Source organism: Lupinus angustifolius, chromosome LG03, assembly GCF_001865875.1.
Source record: "Lupinus angustifolius cultivar Tanjil chromosome LG03, LupAngTanjil_v1.0, whole genome shotgun sequence".
Taxonomy (NCBI): Eukaryota; Viridiplantae; Streptophyta; class Magnoliopsida; order Fabales; family Fabaceae; genus Lupinus; species Lupinus angustifolius.
Window position 1 is genome coordinate 23,464,825 of NC_032011.1, and position 13,674 is coordinate 23,478,498.

General features: G+C 36.3%; 2 protein-coding genes across 3 annotated transcripts; one reads left to right on the forward strand and one right to left on the reverse strand.

The window, feature by feature from the left end:
* Positions 1,231–7,426, forward strand: LOC109343781 (DNA-directed RNA polymerases IV and V subunit 2-like). Of its 2 annotated transcripts, XM_019582256.1 has the most exons (8): positions 1,244–1,326; positions 1,387–1,900; positions 2,401–2,613; positions 2,825–3,708; positions 3,927–4,218; positions 4,984–5,940; positions 6,165–6,436; positions 6,715–7,426. In XM_019582256.1, exons 2-8 carry the CDS (start codon positions 1,415–1,417, stop codon positions 7,214–7,216), a joined length of 3,606 nt encoding a protein of 1,201 aa, XP_019437801.1. In that variant the 5' UTR covers positions 1,244–1,326; positions 1,387–1,414; the 3' UTR covers positions 7,217–7,426. The 2 variants fall into 2 exon arrangements, with proteins under 2 accessions (XP_019437800.1, XP_019437801.1); XM_019582255.1 differs by having other exon boundaries at positions 1,231–1,900.
* Positions 7,726–11,855, reverse strand: LOC109343782 (phospholipase D Z-like). Its single transcript, XM_019582257.1, has 7 exons — positions 11,619–11,855; positions 11,281–11,485; positions 10,813–11,014; positions 10,246–10,439; positions 9,697–9,850; positions 8,606–8,770; positions 7,726–8,345 (listed from the first exon to the last, which is right to left on the reverse strand). Exons 1-7 carry the CDS (start codon positions 11,806–11,808, stop codon positions 7,890–7,892), a joined length of 1,566 nt encoding a protein of 521 aa, XP_019437802.1. The 5' UTR covers positions 11,809–11,855; the 3' UTR covers positions 7,726–7,889.

A 13,674-nucleotide genomic window follows, 5' to 3' on the forward strand; every position in this document is an offset into this window, starting at 1 on the left:
AACAGGTCCGATCTGTCTTAACATGTTGACTTAGGGACGTGTCTGACTCATCCAAATAAAAAAAAGACAGACTCAATTAAAAGGGACAGATTCATCATAAAAAAATGCGGGTTCGGGTCTTGTCTGGTTCACTCGACCCATCTCTTATAGTTATATATCAAGACTATCAATATCCATTATATTCAACCTACGTAACTCAAATACCTACAAACTCACACAATATATCATATCACTTAATGATAGAAAATCACTTAATTTTTAGTTTTTGTGTACTCCATTTTAAGTTACATTTTTCTGTTAATAGTCTGTTGTTGTATTTATGTGCGTGAACTTTTGAATATTGACATGTTGTTGTCATTTTATTTCTCATGTGTTTTTATCATTTACCAGAACACTTCAGCTCATTGTTGACATTTGACAGTTTAAATTGTTCTAAAATTTTCAATAACTTGATTCTGATAATTTTTAGTTTGAATGATGTAATTTATGGTTTATAGTTTATACATTGATGTATGTGATATGCATATTTTAGTTGAGTTTATATATATTATGATAATTTTGATTGTGCATGCTTAAGGATTTGAGAAAAAAAAAACTATGTTTGTCATTTTCCAACTTGGATAGAGCCCTATCTTGATCCGTCTTATTTTGGACATGTCCCTCACGTGACTCATCCTAATCAGAAACGAGTTTGGGTTCAAAAATTGACTTGATCAATATTTAGAGACGAATGAGAACATATATACGCTCACCTAATTCATAGTTTATTTGAGTGTATAATTACTCATTTCAACTAAATATATTCGACGGATACATATGAATCCAAAACGGTCTTACATTACTAAAGTAAGACATCCTACCTTCAAATTTCTCACTCATAACTTTCAACTTATCATGCCAAACAAATCCTTAAAATTATCACCAGCAAAAAAAATTAATAGGTATACACTAAGAGGTTAATTTTTTTTTCACTATTAACAAATCATATACTATTGATTTATTAATTACTATTAACTCTCAAATAAAAGTAGTACAATCAATAATAAAGTGTAAAAAATCTTACACTGTCAGTATATAAATTTTAAATTAAAAAAATATATATAAGTACGTTTTTTACCATTCATATTTTATAATGAGTTACCAAAACTTTATACTTATACTTCATTTATTATTTTAATAATAAAATAATAATGATAATTATTAGTACAAAACTTCGTAACGATGGCACATGCGTCTTTTCATTCTATTTCCTTCATCATCTTCATTTTCAGTGTTTGACTGTACTATCGAGTGTGAGTGCCAAAAACCCCAAATCCAAAACCCTAGGCACTAAAATCATCGCATTTCATCTCCATTGCACCAAAATCATCGCATTTCATCTCCATTGCACCAAAATCATCACCATTACTAGAAAATGGGTCACATTGGTTCAAGCAAAGATGCAAATGATTTAGACTCAATGGACATCGATAACGACGATTACTACACCGGTTTCTCCTCCGATGAAAACGACATCGATCTACCTCCAAATCGCGCTCTAGAGGGTTTAACCGAACGAACGGTTAAAAACTTGTGTGATAAAGCTTCAACGTTGTTCTTCAAAGAAAACGGTCTCATCAGTCACCAAATCAATTCATACAATTCCTTCATCAGTGCTGGGCTTCAGAGCATCTTCGATTCCTTCGGTGAGCTACTTGTTACTCCTGGTTTTGATCCATCGAAGAAAGGTGACAGTGATCACTACCGTTACGCTGCAGTGAAGTTTGGGAAGGTTACACTTGAGAGACCTAGGTTTTGGGGTGGTGAAGGGAATGCTCAAGAGTTTAAGATGCTTCCGCGACATGCTAGGCTTCAGAGGATGACATATTCTTCTAAGATGAAGATTGATGTTCAAATTCAGGTATAATCAGATATCAACATTGCCCCTTGTTGTTGCTCATTGTTTTATTAGAATGATGAAACACTCACAATAGTGTTATTATAATTTTGTTGTATTTGAGAAATGGTTGCATGGTGTGATAAGTTTATGGTAAGTGATAGAATGTTGGTTTGTTCAAGGCTTAAGAAAGTGATTATGTCAAAAGTGATTTTTTAGAAGCTGAAAATAGCTTATAAAAAAGCCCTTATTTGGCATGAGAGATTTGAAAAAGAACGTCCTAAATTTTTCTACCGTATAAAATACTGATTATGCAAAACTTAATTTTAGCATTTTTGTGTGTGTAAAATGCCAACTAAACCAAACAAATGTCAAAATGCCAGAAATGAATTTTATTTTTTATCAAAGCAATCTTTCAGCCATTTATTCCCTTGCAAACAATTTGTGATGGTAATTTATAAGTCCTTGGAATTTGTGAGAGATGGATGATTTATGTTGTTATATCTGTGTTGATTATTTTGCAGGTTTACGTCCCAAAAGTTGTTCGAAGTGACAAATTTAAGACTGGGAAGGAACAATATGTTGATAGAGAGGTTCTTAAGGAGGATAGCAGAGATATTATCATTGGCAGGCTGCCTGTCATGGTCATGTCTGATCTTTGTTGGATGAAAGATGCCGATAAACCTGATTGTGAATTTGATAATGGAGGCTACTTCCTGATCAAGGGTGCTGAGAAGGTTAGCTCAAATCCTGGTTCACACACTTTTCTACTCTGTTTATTGCAAGTTTTATACTTTTTAATTCACTGCATTAATTTTAGTTGAAGTTGCATTTATATTATTTTAAATATCTGTATATCTTTCATTTCTTATAAAAAAAATACTTGTTAATCTTCACAATACTTGTCTTTATTATTGATAAATTTATTTGTGTGAAAATTTGTTGCAGACTTTTATTGCGCAGGAGCAAATCTACACAAAGAGGCTCTGGATTATAAACACTCCATATTGGACAATTGCATATAAGTCACCTATGAAGAGAAATAGGCTGGTCATCAAACTGGTTGGTAATTCAAGAATTGAGGAAGTCAACAGTGGAGAGAAGGTGCTGACTGTCTATTTTCTGTCTGTTGAGGTCCCTGTGTGGATACTCTTTTTTGTTTTTGGTGTCACATCAGACAGAGAGGTTATAGATCTCATTGATTGTGGAAATGATGATGTCAGGCTTGAAAATATCCTTTCTGCATCCATTCGTGATGCTGATGAGAAATGTGACGGATTTCGTAAAGGGAAAAATGCCCTGCGTTACCTGGAAGGATTTGTAAAAGGGGTGCAGTTTCCACCTCCAGAATCTATTGAGGAGTGTCTTAACCTTTATGTCTTTCCTAATATAAAAGGCTTGAAGCGAAAGGCCCGCTTCCTGGCATACATGGTTAAGGGTCTCCTGCTAGCTTACAGTGGCCGCAAAAGATCTGACAACAGGGATGATTTTCGGAATAAGAGGATTGAATTGGCTGGGGAGTTGCTTGACCGCGAGTTAAGAGTGCACATTGCACATGCTCGCAAGCGAATGTCAAAGGTTCTACAGAGAGACCTTTATGGAGATCGTGAAGTACGGCCAGTTGAACATTATCTGGATGCTTCCATAATTACCAATGGTCTTCAAAGAGCATTCTCTACTGGAGCATGGTCACATCCATTTAAAAGGATGGAAAGGGTATCTGGTGTGGTGGCAACTCTTGGGCGCACAAATCCTCTGCAAACCATTGCTGAACTGCGTAGGACCAGACAGCAAGTTCAGTATACAGGAAAGGTTGGAGATGCTAGATACCCGTAAGTTACTTTTAAGTTTGGTCTATTTTGTTCTTTAATTATGTTTTCATTCTTTTTGGTGTGATGCAGTGGGTGAGGTTTGTGTCAGTAGAATTATTTTTTACTCTAATATGTGGGTTGAAGTTGGACATTCAAAAGTGATATTTTATGTTTGAAACTGTTGCTTTGTTTTATAAAAAACCGCTTTCATTTATAACAATGGAAGTTTCTGGTTACAGGCATCCCTCTCATTGGGGCAAGGTTTGCTTCCTCTCTACCCCGGATGGTGAAAATTGTGGGCTTGTAAAAAATTTGGCTGTGACGGGACTAGTGAGTACCAACATATCTCAATCTATACTGCCTCAGTTGATTGAGTGTGGATTGGAAGAGCTTGTAGACGATACTTCTACTTACCTTGGCAAAAAGGATAAAGTCTTCCTTAATGGGGATTGGGTTGGAGTTTGTGCAAATTCTATTTCATTTGTGGATGAGCTGAGACGCAAAAGACGAACTAATCAATTGCCTCATCAGGTTTACTTTAATTTCCCATTATAAGCAGTTTTTGTATGCTATGATTCCCATTTTTTTATGTTATATAACTTGGTTTTATTTTGATGCATTTGGGCCATGTAGCTGAACCCACCTATTGGGAAAAGGTTTCCGTTTTTGCTGTTGCATGGTTTTAGTCTCAGTCATGAAGGGTTAAATATAGGAAAGACTGACATGTTTAATAGTCTCAACCTACATTGTTGATGATATATTCATATATCTAATAATATAGTTATAGAATACATTTTTGGAAACATGGTCTGTTTATGTTAGTAATAATTTTATAATTTGGTTTAAGTTTTTATGAGGATCATGATTGCCAATGGCTACCATATTTTAAATGCCTCACTTTCTTCACGTGATTGAATTAATTGCTTGGACTCCCTCCGTCTTTCCAGATGGCTTGTGTCTGTGGCTAGTATACACCTGAGCTTTGATATTTGATTGTGAAACACTTCATCGTTCACAGCCCCTCTCCTCTATCAAACATTGGTATACTCGTTGTTTTTAAATGCCTTTCTCATCATGCATGCATTAATAACTAGCCATCATAGAGGGGTTGGGGTACTTTATTGTTTGATTGACATTAGATTCCTTTGCTGTTTTTTTTGTAATTTTGTTGAGTAACTTGCTTATTTCTGTAGGTCTTATATCTAATAATTTCTGCTGTATAAATAGATGAGTGCTGCAGTATTTTACAATGTATTTGTATTTACTGATTTTGTTTCTTTCTACTTTACATTATAGGTGGAAATAAAAAGAGACCAGAGTCAACAAGAAGTGCGTGTATACTCAGATGCAGGAAGGATTTTGCGTCCACTTTTGGTAGTTGATAATCTATACAAGACTAAGGAATCTAAAGGATCTAAATGGGAGCCTGATTCTTTCCAGTCTCTACTGGAAAATGGAGTAATTGAGCTCGTGGGACATGAGGAAGAGGAAGATTGCTGTACTGCTTGGGGTGTTCAGTATTTATTCAGAAAGGAGGGCAAATCTTCTGTGAAGTATACACACTGCGAACTTGATATGTCATTCTTGTTGGGTTTCAGCTGTTCGCTTGTACCATTTGCTAATCATGACCATGCAAGGAGGGTGCTGTACCAATCACAGAAGCACTCCTCACAGGCAATTGGATTCTCTACTTTAAATCCAGACATTAGAGTTGATACTTTGTCACACCAATTAAATTATCCTCAAAAGCCCCTATTTCGAACAATGACATCTGATTGTCTTGGGAAACCAGGATATTCTGAAGTTCAAAATAGAATACTGCCCAGGGCCGAATTCTACAATGGGCAGAATGCCATTGTTGCTGTCAATGTTCATCTGGGTTATAATCAAGAGGATTCCTTGGTGATGAACCGCGCTTCCTTACAACGTGGTATGTTCAGATCTGAGCACATAAGGAGTTACAAAGCTGAAATTGAAAATAAGGATTCTTCTGAAAAGAAGCGGAAGCCTGAAGACATTGTAAATTTTGGAAAAATGCATAGCAAAATCGGTAGAGTTGATAGCCTCGATGATGATGGCTTTCCATTTGTTGGTGCCAATTTACAGAGTGGTGATATCATTATTGGGCGGTGTGCTGAGTCTGGGACGGACCATAGTATCAAACTCAAACACACTGAAAGGGGTTACGTTCAGAAGATTGTGCTGTCCTCAAATGATGAGGGGAAGAATTTTGCTGTGGTTTCTTTGAGACAGGTAAGTGTTGAAACCTACAATTACATTAATGAAGATGCCTATGCCTTGTACGTGAACTTCTTTTAGGAGTTACAGCATTGCACACAAGTTACCATATGCACAAGTACACACAAATTTATAAATTTGCATACAGATGTATAAATATGCAAAAATGATAGCTTACTTTCTGATAATTAACTACGTTCATTTTGATTACTGGTATAATCTGTTATTTAATATTGCAGGTTAGAACTCCGGTGCTTGGAGACAAGTTCTCAAGCATGCATGGACAAAAGGGTGTGTTGGGATTTTTGGAGTGTCAAGAAAATTTTCCTTTCACAAGGCAAGGCATTGTTCCTGATATTGTTATAAATCCTCATGCATTTCCTTCACGACAAACTCCTGGGCAACTCCTAGAGGCTGCTTTAGGGAAGGGGATTGCTTTGGGTGGTTCATTGAGGCATGCTACCCCTTTCTCTACCCCCTCTGTTGATGCCATCACAGAACAGCTTCACAGGTACAGTTTATCAACTCAACTAGAATATGTAAAATATTATTTGGATTACACGCGTTGTATATTATTTGGGCTTCTCTAGAGTAGGAGCTTGTATATCAACTTTTTCTCTTGTTTACTCTGGCTATTATGTTTTTCCTATTTGCAAGTAATGTTTTCTCATTCATTGATGGTCCTTCGTTTGCCCGTGGCACAGTTTTTTCAATTTTCCCTAATTTCACTAAGTTGCCATGTCCTTGTGCTCTGTTATGTTTACTCATATTTCTTTGGAGTATTTGTAGGGCTGGGTTTTCAAGATGGGGTAATGAAAGAGTTTACAATGGTAGAACTGGTGAGATGGTCCGGTCACTCATCTTTATGGGTCCAACCTTCTATCAGAGGCTACATCATATGTCTGAAGACAAAGTGAAATTCCGAAACACTGGTCCAGTTCATCCGTTGACCCGACAGCCTGTGGCTGACAGGAAGCGGTTTGGAGGTATCAAGTTTGGTGAAATGGAGCGTGATTGCCTGATAGCTCATGGTGCATCTGCCAACCTGTATGAACGGCTCTTCACTTTGAGCGACTCATCTCAGATACACATTTGTAGCAAATGCAAGAATGTGGCAAATGTGATCTTACGACCAGTGTCTGGTGGCCGTAAAATAAGGGGTCCTTACTGCCGCAGCTGTGAGTCTGTGGATGATATTGTGGTTGCCAATGTCCCATATGGAGCTAAGTTATTGGTCCAGGAGCTTTTCAGCATGGGCATAAGTCTCAAATTTGAAACCAAACTCTGCTAGACAATTTGACCTCTCTAGCCATTCCCCAAACTTTCTTGTGAACTAGGTGTAGATATCAGTTTGATTCATGGATGATCAGTTTGTATGACAGTTCGGTGTATTTCATGACACGTGTAGTATTTTAACTTAAATGCCTTGCATAGTTTTTGTTTTATAGAATACCGTTTTAAAAATCCTTTATCAAACCAAAGCCAATGCAACTTAATGGGATTGTCATGTTTGCAAATTAACCTAGTGAATGAAACCAAGTTTGCACGATATTGTACGTGATACAAAATTTGTGATAGAAGATGTGATTCCTAAAATGGAGCCTTCCACTGATTTCATCTAATAGGCTGCTAAGTTATTGAATCCCACTTCTTGTGAACCATTATACGAAAATGTATTTGATGCTGGTCGAAAACACGGGCATGTCTTTATTGTCTCGTTATCATCATTTAGATTTCAGTTAATTCTAATTATTAACCTTATTTTGGTTTACTGCTGCATTAAGGAAGGGCAAAGGGAAATTTTGCTAAACAGAAATAATTATCTCCTTTTCAAATGCTATGACGTGCATTGGCTTTATTCAATTGCATGTAACCTTTCCATCTGAGTAAAGAAAAAAATGTTGCAGCTGTTGCATTGACATGGTTAAGCAACTTAGAAATCCAAAGAAAGAAAAATCAAGTTGTTAGAGGGAACAAGCATGAGCCTTCTCCTGTTCAACTGGAACAGCATAGGGTGAGTTCCAGTCGGCATCGAAAATTTCCTTAAGTTGAGAGACAATGGCAGTGTTGTATGTCCCAAAGCTGATCCCTGCTGTTGTGTAGAAGTAGTCCCATACAAGATTGCTAGTCCCTATGTGAGCCCTTACATCACTAACTGCATATTTTCCATGGTTCACTCTTGTAAAACCAGGGTATATATTTCTGGTACTAGCTCCATCATGTTTGGCAGGTCCTGTCTTGTTGAAACCTGGAACCAGATAATATTTGATCTCAACTTTACTAGTGCAGTTGTTGTATTTTGAGGAAGCGCAGAGAATGTTGGAGTGGAGGAGAGACTTCAGGTACACATCTGTGTTATCTATGAAGTGTGCCCAATATGCCACCAATAACTTCACTGTTGCATGCTTGGAAAACACAACCTATTCCATAAACTTTGTAAGAGAATGTAACACTAAATAATAGAAATTTTGGACTCATCAACGTTCACACTTTTAACAATTTAATATGATTGAGTAAGGTGGTAGCAACAAGAGTTCAGTGAAAATCACAAGGCCATTCAGTTTTGCTAATGATGCAGTCGAAAAGATAAAAAAAAATCGAATAAAAAGGTTAGGGAGGCGAAAAAAGACAGAACAAACAAGGAAGGAAAATATAGAAGGCAAGAACAGTAGGAAGTTACCTCTGATATAGCAGAGGAAATGGATGACCAGTAAATTGTTTGGTCTGTGTATTGTGACTGACCTAGCCAGTCCATGGTGCTGATTCTAACTGTTCCCCTCTTTCCAACCGATTTTATTGTGTCAATCCATGCTTGCTCATCGGTCTGGTATTTTCCAAATGATAGCTGCAGCCACCAATAATACCAATATCCAATGAACATCAGTAATTTCATACATAAAAAATCAGAGTACAGTCTTTTAGAGTACTTTTCTGCATAGGGGAATTTCTGCATTTCAAACAAATTGCCCCGACAACGCAACGCAAGTTCGAAACGGGCTTTCAGACAAGCCAGTAATATAACCACTCATTTCCATATTAGCTGGATGGCTGCATTAGCATCACCTATCAAATTTGGGGTATAAGCACTAAGGATTACTTCAAAAGGAAATTATACAAACTACAATGGCAAGGTAATTTATTTTTCACCAACCATGGATTGGGATGAGGTAATAAAAAGCAACTCACATCTCTAGAAATCTTCAGGTCTTCACTAAATCAACTTTAAGTATAAGAAAATAAATTCTGTGATGAATTCATTGCACATCTCAGGACTAGTCTATTTCACATGCATTACATAGGATGTTATGAGAAAATGAAGAACTATACAATCTATGACAAAGTGGTTTCCGCAGCAGTTCAATTCAAACTACATGAAGAAATGGATTGAAACTTTCTCAGTTTCTCTACAAATTTGAAGGCAAATTCTGACCTTGCTAATTTCTAGCTAAGAATTTAAGCGCCCTGTCACGCCTAAGAGACATTGACAAATCGTGTTCCATGTTTAACCGAGACCAGTAGGCCTAGGTCTTTTGCCATATAGCTTGGTTTTGGTCTCATTGCCACCCAAATAATAAGGAAGATGAGAATGAAGAAAAGCGATCATGAAGAAATCGATGACAACATAAACAAGAAGGTGATAGTAGAACAATAAGACAGTTATTTATTTGGTAAGCTTGTGTCTCCAAGTTTTTGCTGGAAATTGTGACAGTAGCCAACTAGACACAAGGATGCATATTACACATGATATTTGTTCAAAATAAGCTTAATTACCTCCGGAGGAGCGAAGGAGAGATAGTTGAATTCGGAATGAGTTGTTGAAGAGTTACTCTCAGGAGTTTGAATAGGAACCTCAAACATATCAGGGTCAGACAGAATAGGATACCCTGTAACATGAGGGATATGTAGATATCGCGGAAGAGGAGACCTGTAACAATGTAATTAAGTACAGTCTAATAAATTAGAAATTGCAACAATATTCTTTCTTCATGCTTAGATTACTTTCATGAGTTACATCTATTCGAAATTGCTTGTGCATGTAAAATGTTTCATTTGCTTGCGTTTTGAAGTTCGCTATATCATTCACCATGTGCTTAGTTCTTAATCTCATGTTCTTGGTCATGTTTAAGACAACATTTTATGCAAGTGATGGTTAAAACTGTAACCAGCATTTAGCATCGCGTGAAGGATATAAATCTTGTAGAATATAAACCTTCAGAACCTTTTTAAGGACATTTCAATGGCAAGCAATAGAAAATGATACATTGAGGCAAGTAGCAACTCTAAGTAAACTTATTTTTTCGTCATAAGGCTCAGACTTACTTGCATCTCTGTCTTGAATCAACGAAATGCGACCAGCAAGGAACCTTTCTTTCAACTTGCCACTGTTGATCTAACACTGTTTTTGTGTAAGCTGAGGAATTAAGAGATGCAAGTTTCCATAAATTGTTAAAGTAGACCTCAACCTTCTTAGCTATTTGTGGACAATCAGCAAGATAAATTCCAACTTCCTTAACCTAGAGCAAGAAGATGATACGAAATGAGATAAGTATCACGGATTAGCAGGCAACATATGTCTAAAGTGAAGAAAATATGAGTTCATACGAGGCTCCTACTTAATGAGATCTAGGGAGTGTAGATGTATGCAGTCTGACCCTCGTAAGCGGAGGTTCATTCCAGGATTTAAACCTATGACCTAATGGTTACTAAATAACAACTTTATCGTTGCGCAAATCTTACAATTTTAATCAGTCACATAGACATTAATAACCCGTAGAGGGGTATCATCAACCAACAGAATATATTGGGTTGAAGCTTGAAGTCTTGAACTTATGCCTCTAAAAAATTAAAAATGTAAACATAAAACAAGTGGAACATTTATGAAATTACCTGTGTAAGAGATTTCCAATCATTGTTAGCAGATCCAATATACAAGTCCTTACTATCAGATATCCAAACTTTGGAATGGACAATGCCTGAACCCCACCAATCCTTTAGTAGCAAGGTCACATTCTTAACATTAGGCCTTCCAGAAGCAAGATTGGATGGTTCTTCTGTAAATTGTGGATATACTCCTGAGTGAGACAGTAACCTACATTCATCTCATACATAAACATAACCATCCTTCTTAAATAAACAAACCCATTTAAAAGTTAATTGGCTTAATTAAGTACTTATTCAATAAACCTTTTGGAAATAAGCTAACAAGAGCTTATTTTCCTAAGCTTATTGATATAATCTAAGAAAAACTCAGAGTCATATGCTATTTTCATAAATTTGTCATCATAAGTTGTAATTCTTAAATAAAGTTCTTCCAAACACACCATTAAGATTGTGAAATTGACATGAATGACAAACCTGATAGAAACATTGCGGTGAGCAGCATCATCTAGAGAGTTATAAACTGCAGCACCTTGATTGGCACCAAAGTGTTTCATCTGATATTTGGTGTAACCATAGTCCCCAGAACGAGGATCATTTGGAGAAGCTAGTAGCTGCCAATACTGAGCAATTACATCCAGCTTTTTGGTAGAATTTTCAGCCAGCCACCGAAGCACATCCCCTACATGACAAAAACAATACATTAAATACATAAAGCAGTAACTACCCGTAAAATTATGACGTTGTTCGATCCTGTAACCGATCCGAGAATAAGGGTCAACTATTGTTGTTGTATAGTAATAAAGTTAACAAACCAGTGGAGAGGACACCAGGAACATGGGAGAGGTGAGGCATATCTGTGGGAATGGATTGAACAAGCCATGCTTTACACTTAGGATTTGATGATGATGATGATGTTGTTGTTTTGTGACATTCACAAACGTTGTTGAATATGACAAACACAAAGTAGAGAACACTAATGATGAGAGTAGTACTATGTCTCATGATTACAATATTATTAATATGGAGACAAGGACAACAACTATTGACACTGTAACGTGACTGAAAATGATTATAAAGGAAAAAGTAGGATTTTTAGAGTTTATACTTTTAGTGTTATACTTTTCTGGATACCCAGATGAGTCAAACTATAAGAAACTACCATTTTCTCACTTCCAAATCTTTCTTTTTATTATTTTTCTATTTATGATCCCTTTGGAATATTCTGTTTTTGCAAATATGTCTTTATTTATATTTTCAGTCAATTAAAAAACTTCATTCAATTAAAAAACTAAAATTAATATTTTAATATTATTTTGTGAAGTTTCATATAAAAAAAAAGTTAAAAGACCGATAATCGTCCATTTCGCACAGCCTACAGATCCGTTAAACACGGTTCATCTATATTGTTGCACAGACTATTTGCCATCGGTGACTATGATTTAATCCCGTCCGTGCATTATTTTATAAGAAAATCAACGGTTGATATTGAAAAGGTTCTAAACAACGTTGTTTTTAGGATTTATGGTACTCACCACAAGCTTTGTCGATCAACCACAACACTCATCACCGATCAGGTCCTCCGTCACGGTTACTTGCTTTTCTTCTCTACTCTGTCGTGTCATAACCCATAGATATTGAAATCTTACTTTGATTACATCCTCTCCAACATATCCTACTATATAGAATATGCAAATTACATAGGAACTAATCCATTATGAGGTGTGTGACCGTCTTGCCAACAAGTGTTGTTTATCAGGGATTGAACTTTATCTTTTAGTTATCTTGATGATCTAGCGGGCCTTACACAATTTTTAGTTGCGTGACTGTTCCTCTCAATGAATATGAGTGTCTCTCCCAATGAGTATGAGTGTGGCTCCCATAAATCGAACCATTAACTTTTTGATGATCTTTGAGATCTAACCAGCCTTACACCAATAGACCATCGGTTTTTTATGAGGGAAGGTAAAATCTTGTCTGTAAGAGTTGGGAAATAGCAGCAACGCTTTCAAACAAGCTCTGAATGCTGGCATAGAACAACTTGTGGCAACCATTACACCACGAACATGATTTTGGTTAGACAGTGTAGGAACAATCTGCTATGAGCTTTCAGAGGCCAAGTATGCAAATAATGGGGTGAATGACCCATGAGTTCAAAGACTTCTCCATGGTGTGGAGACAAATGTGGCATGGCTTTAGCCACTAATGACTTTTGATAGTTATGATATTTTTTGTTCATTTGGTCATTGGTTTCATTGTGAAGAGGCTTGAAGTTATTATGTTGCTGAAAAGATTTAATCAACTTGGTGGCCTTTAGCTTGTTAAAGATTGTAGAATTTTGATAAGTCATGTCAGCAGCATGACAAATAAGTGTTAGAGACAAGTTTTTACCACTTACTCAAATGACAACAATTATTCCAAACTTAGAATTTTGATATTGCCACGTGGTGCAACCCGGTGTTTGCGTCATTGTGCATGACTATGCCATGTGTCCAAGTGCGGAGCATCACTGCTCCCGACACTCCATGTGGTGGTATCTACAATGACTTCGCGCACCGAGTTACGCCACGTGTTCTGTTGTTGAAATATGGTAAGAGATATTGAAAAGAAAACTTCTTGATGAATCACTAAATATATGAAAAAAAAGCTTAAATAAAGAAAATGAGAAACATAGAGTAATCATATTCTCATTAATGAATTGAATTTTCATTACAAAATTGAATTGAATGGATAAGAAGTGAGTCAATATGGCCTATTTATACAAGAGAAAAGAAAGCTTGTAAAACAAGTAACTAACACAAACCTAACTAGCTAGTTCCTAACTTCCTAACAAAATATCATCTTTCAAAAATATTCTCTAATATATCTTTG